This window comes from Anabrus simplex, chromosome 1 (assembly GCF_040414725.1).
Source record: "Anabrus simplex isolate iqAnaSimp1 chromosome 1, ASM4041472v1, whole genome shotgun sequence".
NCBI classification, from domain to species: Eukaryota; Metazoa; Arthropoda; class Insecta; order Orthoptera; family Tettigoniidae; genus Anabrus; species Anabrus simplex.
In genome coordinates this window covers 1,381,431,917-1,381,449,353 of record NC_090265.1, presented here as the reverse complement: position 1 = coordinate 1,381,449,353, position 17,437 = coordinate 1,381,431,917, and the positions used below count along the sequence as shown (strand labels likewise).

The following is a 17,437-nucleotide window of genomic DNA, read 5'->3' as shown; positions in this document are numbered from 1 at the left end:
CGCATAGCCTGGGAAGCTAAAGAAATATGTAAAAATCTCTTCCTTGTCCTTTCACTATTGTTATTTCATTTTGGTGTTTTTCAAATTCATATGTTCCTCATCACCAAATGGTTCATTCCAGGCTGTGTGTTGTCATACTTGATTTTTATTTCTATTTATTTCTTCTACCACGTTCATCTCTTGATCCGTCTCATGACATTGTGGTTACTTCACAACACACATACGGTGTAACATCTTAATTAGAGCTTAGATGGAGTCATCAACTTGCACTTGGAATGCTGACAGTGAGCCATCTGGTGATGAATGATAGTACCACTTACTATGGACCAATGGTGAAGCATTCTTAAATTCAAACATTCATTATTGGAGAAGTCTTCCTCATGAATAGTCAAGATATTCTTCTGAAGATACAGAGTAAAGTTTTCTGTCAAACGTAAAGAATTTCACCTTGTTTTCTTGATTCAGCAAAACCCCAAAAGCTTATTATCATGTCTAAAGTTACTACATGTTTTGCATTACAGATGTTAAAAACAAAACCCGTCATTTTAATGTCTGACAGTCGGAGTGCAGTTGATGTCATTACATGTCTTTAGATTTTCCTGGAAAACAGTACGTTTCCCCAAGGAAAATTGACACACTTTTTTTGGATGGCTGTGGCAGCCAAAATAAATAAAATTATATGCAGGTTATTCATGTTCTAGCATTTTACCTACTTAGGAAACAAACATTATTCTTCCCTATCAGAGGCCATTCATTCCTACCTACTGGGCCAGTTGGCCATGCAGTTAGGGGCACACAGCTGTGAGTTTGCATCCGGGAGATAGTGGGTTCGAACCCCACTGTTGGTAGCCCTAAAGATGGTTTTCTGTAGTTTTCTGTTTTCACACCTGGCAAATGCTGGGGCTGTACCCTAATTAAGGCCATGGTTGCTTCCTTCCCACTTTTCTATCCTATCATCGCCATAAGACTTATCTGTGTCGGTGCAACGTAAAGCAAATTGTAAAAGGAAAGAAAACATTCCTACCTGCAGACAGAGTTTTCCGTGTTGTTGAGAAATAGCTCCAAAAATACTCGAGACTATCAAAATATTTATCAGTCAGTGGGAGAAGTTCATTGTTTTGGAGAAGACTGTGATGTGAAAGATTTTAAGTCACTGAGTGAATATTTCAAGAAATTAGATGGCATTAATGAACTGAAATGGGTTATCCTTAAGAAGTATGGAAAGGATGGAAGGGTGGGTGTGAGATCCAAAATGGAGGTCACCTATTGGTTTCATGACCCTTCAAAGAAATTTATGCCCATCCTGAAAGGAGAGAAAATTATGAACCTTGTGTCAGATCCAATACAAATTGCGCCCAACAGAAGAGTGAATTTAGCAAAGATTAATGATGTGAAAAATATCTTGAAGAAAGGGTTTGGAGGCAACTGGAGACAAAACAAAGAAACAGAGTTTTACTCACACACTGTTGATACTAGAACTGCTGCTGGTGATAATAAGCAAAACATCAATAGAGAGGTTGGAGAGGTATGAGACTGCTTGGAACCAGACAGAGGCTTAAACAGAATGTAAAGTTTGTTGAAGGAAAGAGTGTACCCTCAAGCTTCTGTTAACAATGACAGTGTGATTTTGCACTTTAAAGACCTTATGAAGACACAGTATGATATGCAAATTCTTATGAAAATCAAGTTTGGAGTGATTTCATTTTCAGTGGATTCTTGATACATGCCTAACACAGTTACACTTCCATTTGAGTGTTTAAAGATAACCTGTATTGTTTGCTTGCAGTCAGTTTCTTGCTGTTCCTGTAAAATTATATTCTGTGGACATAACACGCTTTGCAACAATATTCCTCATTTTAACTATAAGGGGCAGTCAAATTAAAAATGAAAACCCGCCATAACACACATTCTGTGTTGAAGGTGGCAGCTCACAGGTGCATGCAGTTGTTGGGTTATGTCTTTATTGGTGCATGGACTGGTCTAGTGTGTGTTCATTCAGCTGTAGAAATGGAGGCAAGCAAAGAAGAGCAATGAAGTGTGGTTCGTTTTCTGGTGGTTGAGGGTGCTGGAATACGCGAAACATATCGCCACGTGTCTGCTGTGTATCGTGAACACTGCATGTCCATGGCAAGTGTGGATGAGTGGCATAGGAAAATCCGAGAAGGGCGCACATCACTGCAAGACGATGCACACCCAGTACAGGCCCATCGAGCCATTACTCCTGATGTGATAGGGCGGATTGATGGCCTTTTCTGGGGATAACAACGAATCATTGAGGAAGAAAGACATTTGTGGACGTCAGTTTCATTCAGATGAGGAAGTGCAAGAGTGGATGCTGTTGTGGATCCGTCAGCGACCTACCTCTTTCTACAAAACTGGAATTGATGATCATCTTGACTCCCAGTGGGATAAATGTATTAAGGCTTTTGGGAATTACTTTTGAATAAAACCATTCCATGGTCACATTGTAGTGGGTGTTCAGTTTTAATTTGACTGCCCCTTATTCTTATAACTCAGAATTAGGTTAGCATTTTAGAAGAAAGTTCTTCCCAGTGAAAACAAAATTTTACAAATTTTTTTAGTTAAATAATATTTTAAATGTACGTTCACAATGCTGACAATTTTTTTTGGACATAAATATGTCTCAGACCTGGGGATCATCGAAAAATTATAATACTTGAGGTGTCTTTATTGGGTCTGCCCTATCAACACTTAATACATACAATGACAAACAAAGTTGTTGTCAACATTAAACATACATGTTTCGAGAAAGGACCATTCTTTTTATCAGCTATCACAAATTTTAAAAACATCCATACATATCTGGACTCTCAAAATTATTACAACTCATAATAAAATATATCTAAAAAACTTATTATTAAAATTAAAATTACAGTTCTATTGTTCTCATTATTTTAATGCTTCCAAATGTATAATGTGAACCATGATGCTAGGCGAGGAGTATTATAACTGTCGTAGTCAATATGGTCTGCCTGACCAAAAAATGGTCAAATTTTTCGAGTATCATATAACAAAATGTGTGATGCGATGTTATCTAGCAACAGTACCTTGAAAGCTGCATAGGCCATGGATCTGTATGTCATGGCCATCACTCAATACTTCACATCTCAGCTTAGACAGTTGCTAAGTAACATCCTGTCACACATTTTATTAAGACATACACTAACAATGTTAAAAAAGGAAAACTGTTCCACCTTTTCAATACAATAACCTGTTGCACGAATCAATGTAGCAATATATTTAATTTATTAAGGGACCAGTTTCGATATCTGTCCATGTCAACATCAGCCTACACAAAAAAATGGCAAGAAGTTAACACAATGGTAGCACTTATGACATTTTTAAAAAATTAAAAATAGAAGTTCATGTAGAGGTTCTTGAGCACTCTTGCTGATCTTGAGGTTAAAAAGATGTAGTATAGTTCACATCTTTTTAACCTGAAGATCAGCAAGAGTGCTCAAGAACCTCTACATGAACTTCTATTTTTAATTCAAGAAAAGTGTCATAAGTGCTACCACTGTGTTAACTTCTTGCCATTTTTTTGTGTAGGCTGATGATGACATGGACAGATGTCGAAACTGGGCCCTTGAATAAATTAAATATGTTGCTACATTGATTCGTGCAACAGTGTTATTGTATTGAAAAGGTGGAACATTTTTCTTTTTTTAACATTGTTACTATTAGTTCAATACGGATCAGTTATGAAGTTTTTAACTTTAAATAAGACATACACTGCCTGACAAAAAAACTGAAGCACCTAGAAGAAATGGTTGGATGTCAATGTAACTTTTTACATGTACTCACCATCGGCAGGTATCTGAATGATTAGAGTTGTAATTCTCTGTGACAAGTAAAACGGCCTCCAGAGTGCATTGGTGTTGTTACCAGGCCTGGTAGGGTACATAAGGGGCGTGAACAGCGTCAGATGTTGAGTGATCACTGTGAAGGACATGCAGATGCCACTTACTTGTGTGAGACAGCATTATCAGCACCTGACAGAGTTTGAAAGGGGCCTCATTGTAGGTCTCCATTTGGCTGGCTGGTCAAATTGTGTAATATCCAGATTTGTGGGGCAGTGGGATGTGACTGTGGCCCTATGGAGGAATGCATGGGAACGTGAGGACAAGCATACTCATTATCACGGTTTTGGTCAACAATGTCTGTCCACCACAAGGGAGGATCACCGTATTGTGTGCCAAGCACATCATAACCCCTTCACATCTGCACCTGCCATCCAAGAAAAAGAAATGGACTGTCTGCAACATTGTGTGTCATCTCCCACCATTGGTCGGACACTATGAGCAGCCAGACTAGGGAACTACCTTCCCATGCGTAGGCTGCTATTAACACCACAACACAAACGGCTGTGCTTGGAGTGGTGCCGTAACTGGGAAGCATGGACTGCTGATGAATGGCATTGCATTGTGTTCAGTGATAAATTGCAGTTCTGCACTACCCCAGAGGGACCATCGTTAGTGAGTATGCTGGTGACCTTGGGAGAGGCCCCATTCTTCCAATGTTTTGGAGGGGCACAGCAGTGTTACTCCTAGCATCATGGTGTGGGGAGCCATCGGGTTTGACTTCTGGTCATGGGTGGTAGTGATTGACAGAACTCAGATGGCACAACAGTACATCATGGACATCCTGCATCTTCATGTGTTATCTCTCATATGACAATATCGTGGTGCCATTTCTCAACAGGACAATGCTCGTCCACATGTGGCACATGTCTCTGTAAATTGTCTGTGCGATATTGAGATACTCCCGTGGTGAGCAAGATTCCCAGATCTGTCCCTGACAGAACATGTGAGGGACCAGCTCGGACGTTAACTCCATCCCAGTGCCAGTATCCAGGATATCGAGGACCAGTTACTAAAGTTGTAGATCAGTTTGCCTCAGGAGAGGATACAACGGCTTTCTGACATCCTTCCCAATGGAATCAGTGTGTACATCCAGGCCAGAGGGGGTGTAACATCATACTGATAGGTGCCTCTGTGGATCAGTGGTAGAGTGTCGGCCTCCGGATTCCAAGATAGTGGGTTCAAACCCGGCAGAGGTAGTCGGATTTTTGAAGGGCGGAAAAAAGTCCATTCGACACTCCATGTCATACTATGTCAGCATGCAAAATATCTTTGGTGACACATTTGGTGTTTACCCAACAAAATTCATTAAATCTAAGCCGTAGACGCCCAAGAGAGTTTCGGTTTACTCGGTCTGCTATCTAGTGGGCTTAGAGTAAAACGGAATGTCAAAATTGATGAGCAGACAGCCAGATGGTGTCAGATTGAAATGTCTGCACACAGTAGCTGAGGCCATACGATGATTATTATTATTATTATTATTATTATTATTATTATTATTATTATTATTATTATTATTATTATTATTATTATCATCATACTGATAAGTGGGCTCGTACTACCAAGTTCTTCATAAATTTGACTGGATTTTGTAATTGCTGAAATAACATCACATACCCTCTCAACACATGAAGTTTCATTTCATTTCCTCCTCCCCTTCTGGGTAGTTCAATTTTTTTGTCAGGCAGTGTATTTATGATCATTTCATTTTTACCAGAGGGATATTTCTTTCAATACTTTTTCACTGTGATACTACATTATTGGATCATTTCTTTAAACAGTACTTAATTCAGAAAAACTGCATGAAAATGCTACTTATAAATCGTCACTGAAGTAGATGTATAATAATCCACTCGTCAGCGGTGGTCGATACTTGTATCCAGGCTTTTGTTTCTCTCCTGCACTTCTTTCATCACCTGTTTAGCCTGTGTCGCTGTCATTGGTGACTAAAGAAACCAAAGCATAAAACCTGTGACCACAAACATAGCATCTAATGGAGAGTGAAGGATGTGGCATTCAAACTGCGCAACAGCATGATGCGCCAACAAGAATGATCTTCTGCATGAGCATGCAAGTGTTCAGTTTTACATCTGTGGTCCTTATAATACTTATATCACTTCAGAGGGGTGCCATACGATCTGTCAATGCTGTGTTCACTATGATGATGATGATGATGCTTGTTGTATAAAGGGGCCTAACATCTAGATCATCAGCCCCGTGTTCACTATATAGGATATGCGGAGGAAGTCTGTTGTCTCCCATATGCTGGATATATTCAGTCCATCCAAGCTAATGACTAATGATGGTAGCATCTACACTGTACATCTGTGTCCTCTCAAGAACTGCAACAATGGATACATAGTTATCCCATTCGACGTTCATAATGGATCTAAGATTTTGCTGGTGGAAACATTCCAGTTTCTTGATATCATGATGATAATGTTTAGACAACAACACCTCAGGAAGACTTGATGCGACAGTTGTCCAAGAGCTTTATGAGCAGCACATATTCCATTTTCCATATCATTCTCTGAGGTGCAGTTGACTGAGATAATGCTTCCTAGATATGAGAAGTAATCCTCTAGTTTGAGAGGCATATCAGAGGTGAAAATATCAAAATCTGAGAAAACAGTTCCAGGAGCTGGCTGTGCAAGCACTTTACTTTTCTGAAAGTTGATAGCCAGGCCAAATTAATCATTTGCACTTATGAAGCAGTTGACAGAGTGTTGCAACAGAGAGCTGAATATGGTTATTTGCGTATTAACTCCAATGCTATTTTAGGTTTGCGAATCCTACGGAGTGTCTCAGTTTCACGCCCTTTGTGGCCCTTGTCTTTCTTTGGTCGGTACCTTCATTTTTTGAAGTGTTGGACCCCTTCCATTTTTTCCCTCTGATTTAAAAAAAAAATGCTAATTGTTCGGGGCATTGACCCATGTGGTTCTTCTGACCCTACTGGCACCATATTGTATGAACCTGTGTGTAACTGGAATGGCAGTAGTGTGGAATGTTGTGTGTGAGGAAAGGAAGATTAAGGACATCACAAACACCCAATCCCCAGGCCAGGGATATTAATCATTACAATTAAAAACTCCTGACCCAGCCGGGAATCGAACCCAGGGCTGTCGGGTGAGAGGCGGACGCATTACCCCCTACACCGCAGGGCCGGACTTCCCTCCGATTAGTGTTAATAGAGGATGGTTGGCCAGTTGTACTTCCTCTTAGAACAATAATTGCAACCATCACCACCTGTGTACCGGTAACACAATTCAGTGATCCAGGTGAGGTTTATGAGCCTTTGTACACGTAACATGGCCTGATTAAAAACTTCCCCATCAAATCCGATTTCTACACCACATAGAGCATACCTGTCAGGAACAGAATAAAAAATCTAGGTGCAAGTATACAATCTTGCTTAAGCCGATTAATAACTGGATATTCCACAGATAAGTCATTCTGATTAAGTACCTGTCCAATTATATCATCATGCATGAAGTGCTTGAATGAGTCCAACAAAATGTTCAGGGCAGCCAAATCACCTTAGAAGAATCCACATTGCATTTCTGTACACTGCATCAAAGGCCTTTTCTAGATCATAAAATATTAAGCAGTGTTTTCTGTTCTACTCTGCACTTCTCCTTCAGATGTCTTGTACAGAAGATCATACCGATGGTGCCCCTGGAGGTGCAAAATCCACAGTGAGATTCTGGAAATATCTTCTCAGGGACTACTTGAGGACAATTCAATAAGATTCTAGCAAAAGCTTTTCCTGCTACAGAGAGCAAGGATATATGACTATAATTATCACAGAAATTTTAGTCACCTTTTTTATAGATTGCGACAGTGATTGAACTCTTCATGCCAGCTGTTACGTTTGGGTTTCCCATATTAGAAGGATCATAGGAAGGAGCCTGGTTTTCAGAGGTAAGCTGCCACTTTGAATGGATTCTAGAGTAATGTTGGTCTGGTTCAGCAACCTTTCTTTCTTTCAGTGTGTCAAGGGCTTTACTGTTTTCTTGAGAAGTTGGATGGGGAGCCATTCAAGGCTGTTGAGGATGTTGACGTACATGCTTGAAGAAGTTCTCAGGAGTAATGGAGCTGTGATTTAAAAGTGAACTGAATTATTCTTTCCATCATGCCAGCTTGTCTTGACTGTCAATAAGGATGGTAGTATTGTCAGGTCCACTGAGCTCTTTTAGACAAAATCAAAACCAAACCCAATGGCTCAACAGACATGAAGAGCCATGGTCTACCAAGTGACCACTGTTCTGCCCAAAGGCCTGCAGATTATGACGTGTCGTGTTGGTACAATGAATCCTCTCAGCTACTATACTTAGCTTTCTAGACCGGGGCCACTATCTCACCATTAGATAGCTCCTCAATTGTAATTATATAGGCTGAGTGGACCTTGAACCAGCCCTCAGATCCAGCCATCTGAAGTGCATGGAATTCTGTCTAATGACAACCAAGTCCCACAGTTAGACGTACCGCATGGATATATAATGTGCTTCATCTGCTGTTAGTCCTGGTTTATTTCTTACTTTTGAATGTAGTTGTTTCAGAGCTGTCGAGTACGAGTGTGTGAGAGGTAGTTCGTTTCCCAGTGGCTTAAGGATGCCTTGTATGTACAGTTGTTTAATTTAATTCCAGGCCTTTTTCTTTGAAGATATTTTGCTTATTATGTTGCAACCAGCAAAAGCGTGTAGTGCTGGTAGGACATTAGTATTTGTATCTCCCAAGGTGTCAGATATTGTGGCAACCTATTTTTCTTGATTTTTAGATGTAACTCTCATCAATAGACCTGAGTAGTTATAATTTTTCAAGTTTGGCCAGAAATGAATGACCAAAACAAAAACATCAGTAGGCCTATCTGAACTATAAATCATTAGCTCTGATCCAGGTTGTACAGCATGAAAAGCATGCACGTATATTCTGGAGGCTGTTCCAGTATGATTTGAAAAGTGTAAGTCCAAATATACAGATTTAGTACAACGCAGCTTCTTGTCTGTCAGCAGTTTCTTATTGGCAAACAATTCTTAATGAATAACTTCCACATTGGGAGAAGTATAAAGTTGTTTAAGCATCTTTCTACGTATGTAGATCAAAAGGTTAATTGCACTAACGCGCCGCAGCAGCGTGCTGTGTGTTGCAAATGTGGGCACAGCGGAGAAAGGGACAGACACTGCCCACACGTCTGTTAGGCAGGTCGCTGTGGTGTCTCGTCTAGTATTGTGGGAATAGCGGCCAAATGCAATGGCACGTCAACTGGATGTTCACTCCAAATATGAGATGCGTGCGACAATACGATTCCTATGGGCCAAAAGGAAGAATTGCACAGACATTCAGCATGAAATTAGGCTGTGTGTGGGGAGCGGGCAATTTTCCAGCAAGGTATCTTAAAGTTGTGTCAGCAATTCGAAGCGGGACGCACGGATGTCACGGACAACCATCGCAAAGGCAGGCCCGCAACGTCCAGGACCCATGCAAAGGTCAACGGTGTGAATGCGATCATTAGGCAGAACTGGCGTATTAAACTGAGAGAAATCGCGTCGCAGCTGAACATGTCGTATGGCAGTGTGTTCGCCATTGTTCACGAGGACCTTGGATATCGTAAGCTGTGTCAAAGATAGGTCCACGTCTTCTCACCGATGAGCACAAGGGATGTTTCCAATCCTCCCTGGCATTTTTGCAATGCTATGCCGCAGACGGCAAGGGGTTTCTGTGGCGAATCGTCACAGGCGACAAAACGTGGGTCCACCACTTCACCCCCGAAATGAAGCGAACATCAATGGAATGGGTGCACCCCTCATCACCACAACGAAAGAAGGCCAAGGTTCAACCTTCAGCTGGTAAAGTTATAGCGAAAGTGTTCTTTGACACGGAGGGTTTGCTGCATGTGGAATTCATGCCGAAAGGAACGACGATCAACGCGTCGTCGTATAGTCAAACGTTGCACCAGTTGTGTAAAGCGATTAAAGAGAAGTGCCAGGGAAACTGAGTGCTGGTGTGATTTTGCTGCACGATAACGCAACACCTCACAAGGCCCACCAAATGAGAGAACTGCAGCAGCGTTTCAAGTGGGACGTCTGGCAACATCCACCCTACAGTCCCGACCTAGCGCCATGTGACTTTCATCTGTTCAGTAAGCTCAGAACAGAGCTCGGTGGTCGACGTTTCCAGACCGATGAGGAGGTGAAGGCCGCTGTCTCCGAGTGGTTGCAGAATGCTGGAGGAAATTTCTATGCATCCGGCATCGACAAGTTGGTTGTGCGTTTGCAGAAATGTTTGGAGTCTCTTGGAAACTATTTGGAAAAGTGACGTTACAGTGTATGTCTTTATAGTCGTGTTACTGTTGTATAGGTGGTGTAATAAATGGCCATAACTGTGAAGTGCAACTTATTTTCTGATCTGCCCTCATATTACAGTTTCATCCTTAACGTATCCTTCACACTGTAGTTTGGAATGCAGCATTTCTTTCCTCAGTTTAACTGTCGGGTCTTTAATACTCCTCTCTGAATTATCAATTTGTCGGATTCGTTCAGCCATTTCTTCCAAAGATACGTCACTCATCATTACCATTGGTGACTTTGACCTATCAGATGGTTGTGAAATTATAAATTTTTCTCCAAAGTATCAATTAAAAGATTCTTTGTAGTTTTTTCAATAGCAATCTCCTCAATACCATTCATTTCAATGATACTATTAGTTAAATTAGTTCAAAAGCTTTATTTTTTTAACTTGACACCTATTCCTGTCAACAACTGGTTTAGTGGTTCCTGTAGAACCTCTTGAGGTACTGTTTGAGAGGGCTGACCCCCTGTATTTCCTGACTTCCTCCTAATGTAGGTGTAATCTCTTAGGCATGACTTGTGATATCTGACTTGTAGTGCCACCAAATTGTCAACTGTGTTACACGTACAGTACATATTCTAGTAAATACCATATCACTTTTATCTCAAGCTACTTGGAAAAAAAAGTTCAGCTGCCAGACATTCACTTAAAAGAAATAATTTATCGTAATTTTCTTGGTTTTCTGACAGCAAATAATACATGTATATTTCAAGTCCATAGGCTATATTTAGGATTTCTTTGGCCACAATGTCAAGGATTAAATTAATGTAGAAGAGCCACTGTTCTCATTATGCTATTCTACTTCTGCTTCTCCAGTGCTTTCTGACTTCTTCTAATTTTCTCTTCACTAACATAAGTCACAAGGCACACTTTGTGCCATGAATATGTTTGATTTTCTTCAATGGGATGGAAAAAAACCAAGAAGCTGTTTTGAAACTTCATCTTTATGCTCATTTGCACTTTGAACTATTAAAAAGATTTTAGCCTTAGACTTATGTATTAAGCTATTCAGTCCACTGCAAAACACACACATTTTAATCTTCCATGAGTTTTCGCTTCACTGGCACCACTACAATAGATATTCGTGTACACTGTCACAACACCATTTGTAAGCACTCACATATGAATGAACTGATTGTTAACAAACTAAACACATAAGTGGCAACACGGTGTGCGTGCATCATGTTCATGTTAGGCGGAGCACGGAGGCCTACAATGACATGGTGCCAGGGCAGTAGCCACGTCACAAACTTTTGAAGTTAATTCCTTCTTTGCTTAGAAGAAAGTTTGCATTAACCTCTTAGTTTTAAAAAAAAGTCAATCTAATTAAGTGTTATGAAAACACACAGAAGTAAAATTATGTTAGTTTTCATTTTCATACTTTGTTCTTTTCATTGAAAAGGGTGAAAGATATAAATAAAAGTGCAATACACCTTTTTTTAGTATTTTTAATTGCCCTTCATTTTCAAAAATAAAAAGGATTGGACCAGGGATCACGGTGATTATGGAGTCAACATGATGTGGCTCATCCGCCATCTTTAATGGTGGCTCAGGATAAGCCCGACCACAAAATTTGGTGACTACCTGCATTTCTACATCTATATCCAACACTTGAAATATTCTTTCCCCAGTGTTATTATCACATTCCACCAAAGCAAGTAGCAGAGTAACAATCTGTTCTTTTTTCTCACTAAAATAAGTAAACACCAATGGATACAATTGACAGTCATTGTTATCATAACTAACATCTGTAGACAATGAGTAAGGTGCATTTTGAAGACTGTTAACCATTTCTGATACTGATGACTCAGACTGAGACTCACTACTGCAGTTATCTTGGTTCTGCCACTTCCACACTTTTTAGCAATTTTCAAGTTGGGGAAACATGGCTTGAATAATCATCTATCATAATCTGCTGCAGATGAGGGAAGGTTGAGTTCAGTCAAAAAACGTGTGAAATAAATGGCGAGTGTCTTGCATCGCCCTTTGATGCACCCGTACTCTTCACATTTTTTAGATTTCATATGCCTTTGGCAGTCATTGTGTCCTCCATTTAACTCAAAAATCACACTTGCATGGTTCACAAAACAGGTGGTTTGGCAAAAGTTTAGATAGTAAACTCTTCTGTATATTGCTTTTGGTAATGTTGATTTGCAGCGAACCATCTTGGTCCATCGTCACCTGGCTCTTCATAGCTTTTATGCTTAAACATCTTGTTATTTTATTTAACACTGAAATAGTCTTGCACTATGTGACATCAGCACCACTTTGTGACTCTGTGGTTTGTAACCAAATCAGGCAACTCAGTACTCAACCAGAGATACCGGAACAAGAACTGAATACATGCAGTATATTCAAGGGATGTGTTTGGCAAAAATTTTACACTCATGGTCAAAGGTTGTAAACAAATATTGCCATCTCGTAATTTCTTAATTAAATAATGTTATTGTTTTTACATCACACTAACTACATTTTTGGAGATACCGAAGTGCCAGAATTTTGTTCTGCAGGAGTTCTTTTACGTGACAGTAATTCTACTGACACGAGGTTGACATTTTTGAGCACCTTCAAATACCACTGGACTGAGCCAGGATCGAACCTGCCAGTTGGGGTTGGAAGGCCAGAGCCTCAACCATCTGAGCCACTCAGCCCGGCACCGTAACTGTTTTTTCACAAACTATCTCTTAACAGCGAGTCTCTATGTGACATACTGTATGAAACTTAGTGCTTCACATTCGTGGGGAAAATGGAAGAAAATTAAAAAACAACACTGCAAATTACACTCTTCATCCATAATAGAGTCATATTTTAAGAATATATTTCCTATTAAGATGAGAGCATTTAGTTTCTTCAAGGTTGCCGGTGAACTGTATCGTTTCCTGCAGTAATGTATGTATGTTTGAAATGTTATTGCTTACTTACCATTGCTTATTTCACTGTTTTATTTGTTTAGGACTGTTTATTGTCACAGATTTGGTGTACAACTACCTGTATTGCATTCCTTGAGTGACGCTGTTCCCTTCAAAATTTCAGCCAATAGCATAGTATCTTTACGTTCATGAAGATGACATAATCAAGTTTGATAGTGAAACAATTTACTGCATCATATAGAACTCCTCTTCCTCTCAGACATGAAAAAATGTTACAATTTCCTTTTTAATGTTAGGTTCTTTTCTCCTTTTGTGTTTATCCTGTGTTTCTAATCTTTTACCAACTGTATTCATCGTTATTATTTTATCTTTTCCCTTTTTTTCTTTGTTTATCTGGTTCCCTTCTTATCGTACACTTCCCACACCCAATTAATGTTGAAGCTCGTCCTCCTGATAAAGCTGGGAAGCAGAAATGAGCTTGTTGGTGACCAAGAAGAAATGAATGAAGGAGAATTAGGATTGATGAGAAGAGAGCTTACCTCTTTGAAGATTGCAGTGTACAAAGATATGGAGATTGTCCTTATCCTTTTGCATTTTCATGTCTGTCCTTGTCTATTTTTCTATTGATCCCTCTTCCGATATTGTCCTGACATTGTCTCTCTCCAATTATGTGTTCCTCTTAATGTTCCAGTCTCTCTACATGTGACTTGATTTGCTGCTAGTTTGTTCCTTTCCATTACTTATAATGACTTGTTGGGTTCCTTTTCTCCTTTTGTGTTTATCCTGTGTTCCTAATCTTTTACCAACTGCATTCATCTTTATCTTGGTGAACACTTTATAGACCATACTCAATAGTGCTATCCCTCTATAGTTGTTACAACACGTTTTGTCATTCTTTTTGTGTATAGGGCAGATTATTGCAAGATTCCACTGTTTAGGCATCTCCTCCTATTCCCAAATCTCACAGATTAGCTGATGTAAGTGATCTGTGATTTGGTCTCCTCCATTCTTAAGCATTTCGGCAGTAATATTATCAATCCCGAGCCAGAATCTAGCCTATGCAGATGACATAAATCTGATGGCACGAAGACTTCAAGAATTAGAGGAAGGCCTGGGGAGGTTGGAAAAAGCAGCTATAGAAATAGGTCTTCAGGTGAATCAGGAGAAGACAAAGTATATGTTCACATCTCGGTCTGTGGAAATGACAGGAGAACCCACAATACAACTGAATGGGAAAAACTATTAAAAATATAGGAGTTTCAGTTATCTCAGATCACTGGTTATTTCAGACAATGATATAAGGGAGGAGATAAAAGCAAGAATAGCAGCAGGCAACCAAAGCTATTTTTCATTAGTCAAGGTTTTTAGAACAAGAAAGCAGGAATTTGAAGATTAAAGTGTATAGAACCGTAGTAAAACCAGTGGTGACTTATGGATCAGAGACATGGACTCTTACTGGCACAGATGAAGAACTCCTCCAGAGATGGGAATGAAAGATATTAAGGAAAATATATGGACCCGTATATGATAATGGGGTATGGAGGATAAGGAGGAATGAGGAAATAAAGATATTATATGGGGAACCAGATATTGTGACGGATATCAAGGGTAGTAGACTGAGATGGCTAGGACATGTGGAACGGATACCTGAAGAGAGAGCAGTTAAGAAAGTATATCAAGGTAAACCAAGTGGGAGACGACTGAAAGGAAGACCAAGAAAGAGATGGCTGGATGATGTGGAGGAAGACCTCAGGAAGATGGGTGTAAGAAGATGGAGAAGCAAGGTGACCAACCGAGAGGAGTGGGCTACAATAGTTCGAGAGACCAAGGCCCTCCACGGGCAGTAGCATCCAGGAGTAAGTAAGTAAGTATTCATCTTTATAATTTTATCTCTTCCATTTTCCTGTGCTTATCTGGCTTTATTATCATATACTCTTAACATAAAGAAATATCTGTCCAGATGATCTCTCAAGGAGTATTGATGAAGCTGGGGAGCAGAAATGAGCTTGTCGGGGACCGAGAAGAAATAGCTGTAGAAGAATTAGGATTGATAAAGGGAAAGCCTAGGCCTATCTAAGATGGTGATATAGGAAGGTATGGCGATTGTTCTTATTGTTTCAGGTCTTCATGTTTGTCCTCATCTCCTTTTTTATTGCTCCCTCTTGTGATATAGTCCTGTCATTGCATCTGTCCTACTGTGAATTCCTTTTCATGTTGCCATCTCTCTACATGCAACTTGATTTGAAGTTCCTTTCCAGTTTGCCAACACTGGGTGTGGTGAACACTTGGATAGATCATCCAAATGCTATTAACAAGGGAAGAAGTAGAAAGGAAGTGGACACCATACCACAAGAAGCATGAAGTGGTCCCCTGGCCTACCTGGGAGCAAAAACTAGGCCCCCAGTGTCCAGTTCGGATGAGGCACAAAAATAAAGATGTAATGGTATATCATTGCTGACAAACCTGCTGTTCTCTTGCAGCGTAGTGATTCGGTCCCAAAGGCACTCTTTTGAAAGGAATCCATGTTGGTTTTAACTTTTCCTTGTCCTCAGAAGATTTATAGTAAAATGATGTACAAGCAGAGCTATCCCTGTATGAAGAAAAGAACAACAAGTAACAACAATATAACAACATATCCAAGGGAAGATATTCAAATAACAGTGTAATTAACAAGAGTATAAGCATTTTATGCTCTCAATGAAAAAAATTAGAAAGCCCAGTAGGGTTAGTCAGAACTGATATGATGAAAGGTTATTTATAGCAAGTTTTTAAAAATAATTACTGTACTTTGAATGGTTTAATTTATTACTTTCAGTAGACTTAGAACCAAACCCCATGGTGCAGCCATGGCCTACCAAATAGCTGCTGCTCAGCCTGTGGGTGGAGTGAAAGGATGCGTTATCTGTACCCACTGCATGTTGTAAGAGGCTACTAACAGGGGAACAACCAAAGAATCTGTAATCGCTCTCTCGTCTTCTAAGCCCAAAAGCATATCCATGGTTCTATGCTTTTCCGTGTAGCGGAGAACTTTACGTATATATAAATTGTTCATCTCGAGCAGATTTATTGGATTATATCAATAATTCCTCACCCAAAAAAGGGAAAGAAGCAATCAGATACCCTGAAATTTATAAGAGGAATATGATATAAGAAAATAAGATGGAAAAATAGTAAGCAATGAAATTACGAGGTAAGGTTATGAGTGTTATCCAGGACCTCATGCAAAGATCACTCAATCTGGTGGAGATGGGCAAGATATATATGGAAGAACAGGCACTGCACCTAGGTGTAGTGTTAGATAAAAATCTAACCCGGAATCCACATATAGAAAGGAACATAACCCGGGTCAAGAACTTGCTGTATGCATGTAAAAGAGCCATTGGGAAGACATGGGACCTAAGACCATCAATGTTAATGAGGATATACACAATGATCATTACACCATTGATGGCCTATGCTGCAATCATCTGGTGGGCAGAAAGTAAGTCAAGAAAAAGTCGGCAGTAGACTGGATAGCCTACAGAGAATGGCATGCATAGCCATAACTGGGGCTGTGAGAACTACGCCGACAGAAGCCCTGAATAGTTTATTAGACCTCCCATCACTATCATCATCATTTCTTCGCTTCAGCAAGCCGGGTGCAGTTGTTTACGAGCCTCCTCCAGTTTGTTCTATCCATCCACAGATGCTGCTCATATATGCAACACCAGTTCACATCTCTAATTTCAAGGTCCTTCATTATCTGTTTTTCCCAAACATCATGAGGTATTCCTCTTGGTCTCTTCCCAGGAATATTGTGGTCAAAGTATGTTCAAGGAGTCCTGTGAGGGTTCATTCTTTTCATGTGACCATACCATTGCAATCTCTTCACTTCTAGAGTCTCCAGCAAGCTTCTTTCCAATCCAAGCTGTTGTCGGATATCCACATTCCTTATTTTATCCATTTTTGTTTTTTGTAGACAAGAACGGAGGAACTTTGTTTCTGTTGCCTGAAGATGACTCTTTGTTGGTCCAGTAAGTGTTGCTGCTTCCAGGCCATACGTCAATATAGGTACTAGATATATTTTGTACAAGCTGATCTTGGAAACTAACGGAAAGTATCCCAAAGTATTTGACATACAGCGTGATAGAATTTGGAAGCTTTCTGTATTCTGTTACTATTCTCTTGATGTATGGTATTGTCTGATGACAGAACACTACCTACACTACCTACAATATCCATCTCCTCATCTCCAATTTTTAGATGAACAGTTTGGAGAGTTTCTACTCATCACCAAGCCAACTGTCTTCATTTTGCTGATTTTGAGATGTAAGGTTGTAAAAGCTTCATGCCAGAGAT

At 39.9% G+C, this 17,437-nt stretch overlaps 1 protein-coding gene across 2 annotated transcripts in view; it reads right to left on the bottom strand.

Annotated features, from left to right (window-relative positions):
• Window positions 1-17,437, bottom strand: part of LOC137497033 (platelet-activating factor acetylhydrolase-like) — a 135,802-nt gene that overhangs the window by 58,915 nt on the left and 59,450 nt on the right. For both annotated transcript variants that reach the window (XM_068225520.1, XM_068225519.1), the window contains exon 5: window positions 15,563-15,689. In XM_068225520.1, coding sequence (XP_068081621.1) covers window positions 15,563-15,689 — 127 coding nt within the window. The remainder of the gene's footprint in view (window positions 1-15,562; window positions 15,690-17,437) is intronic.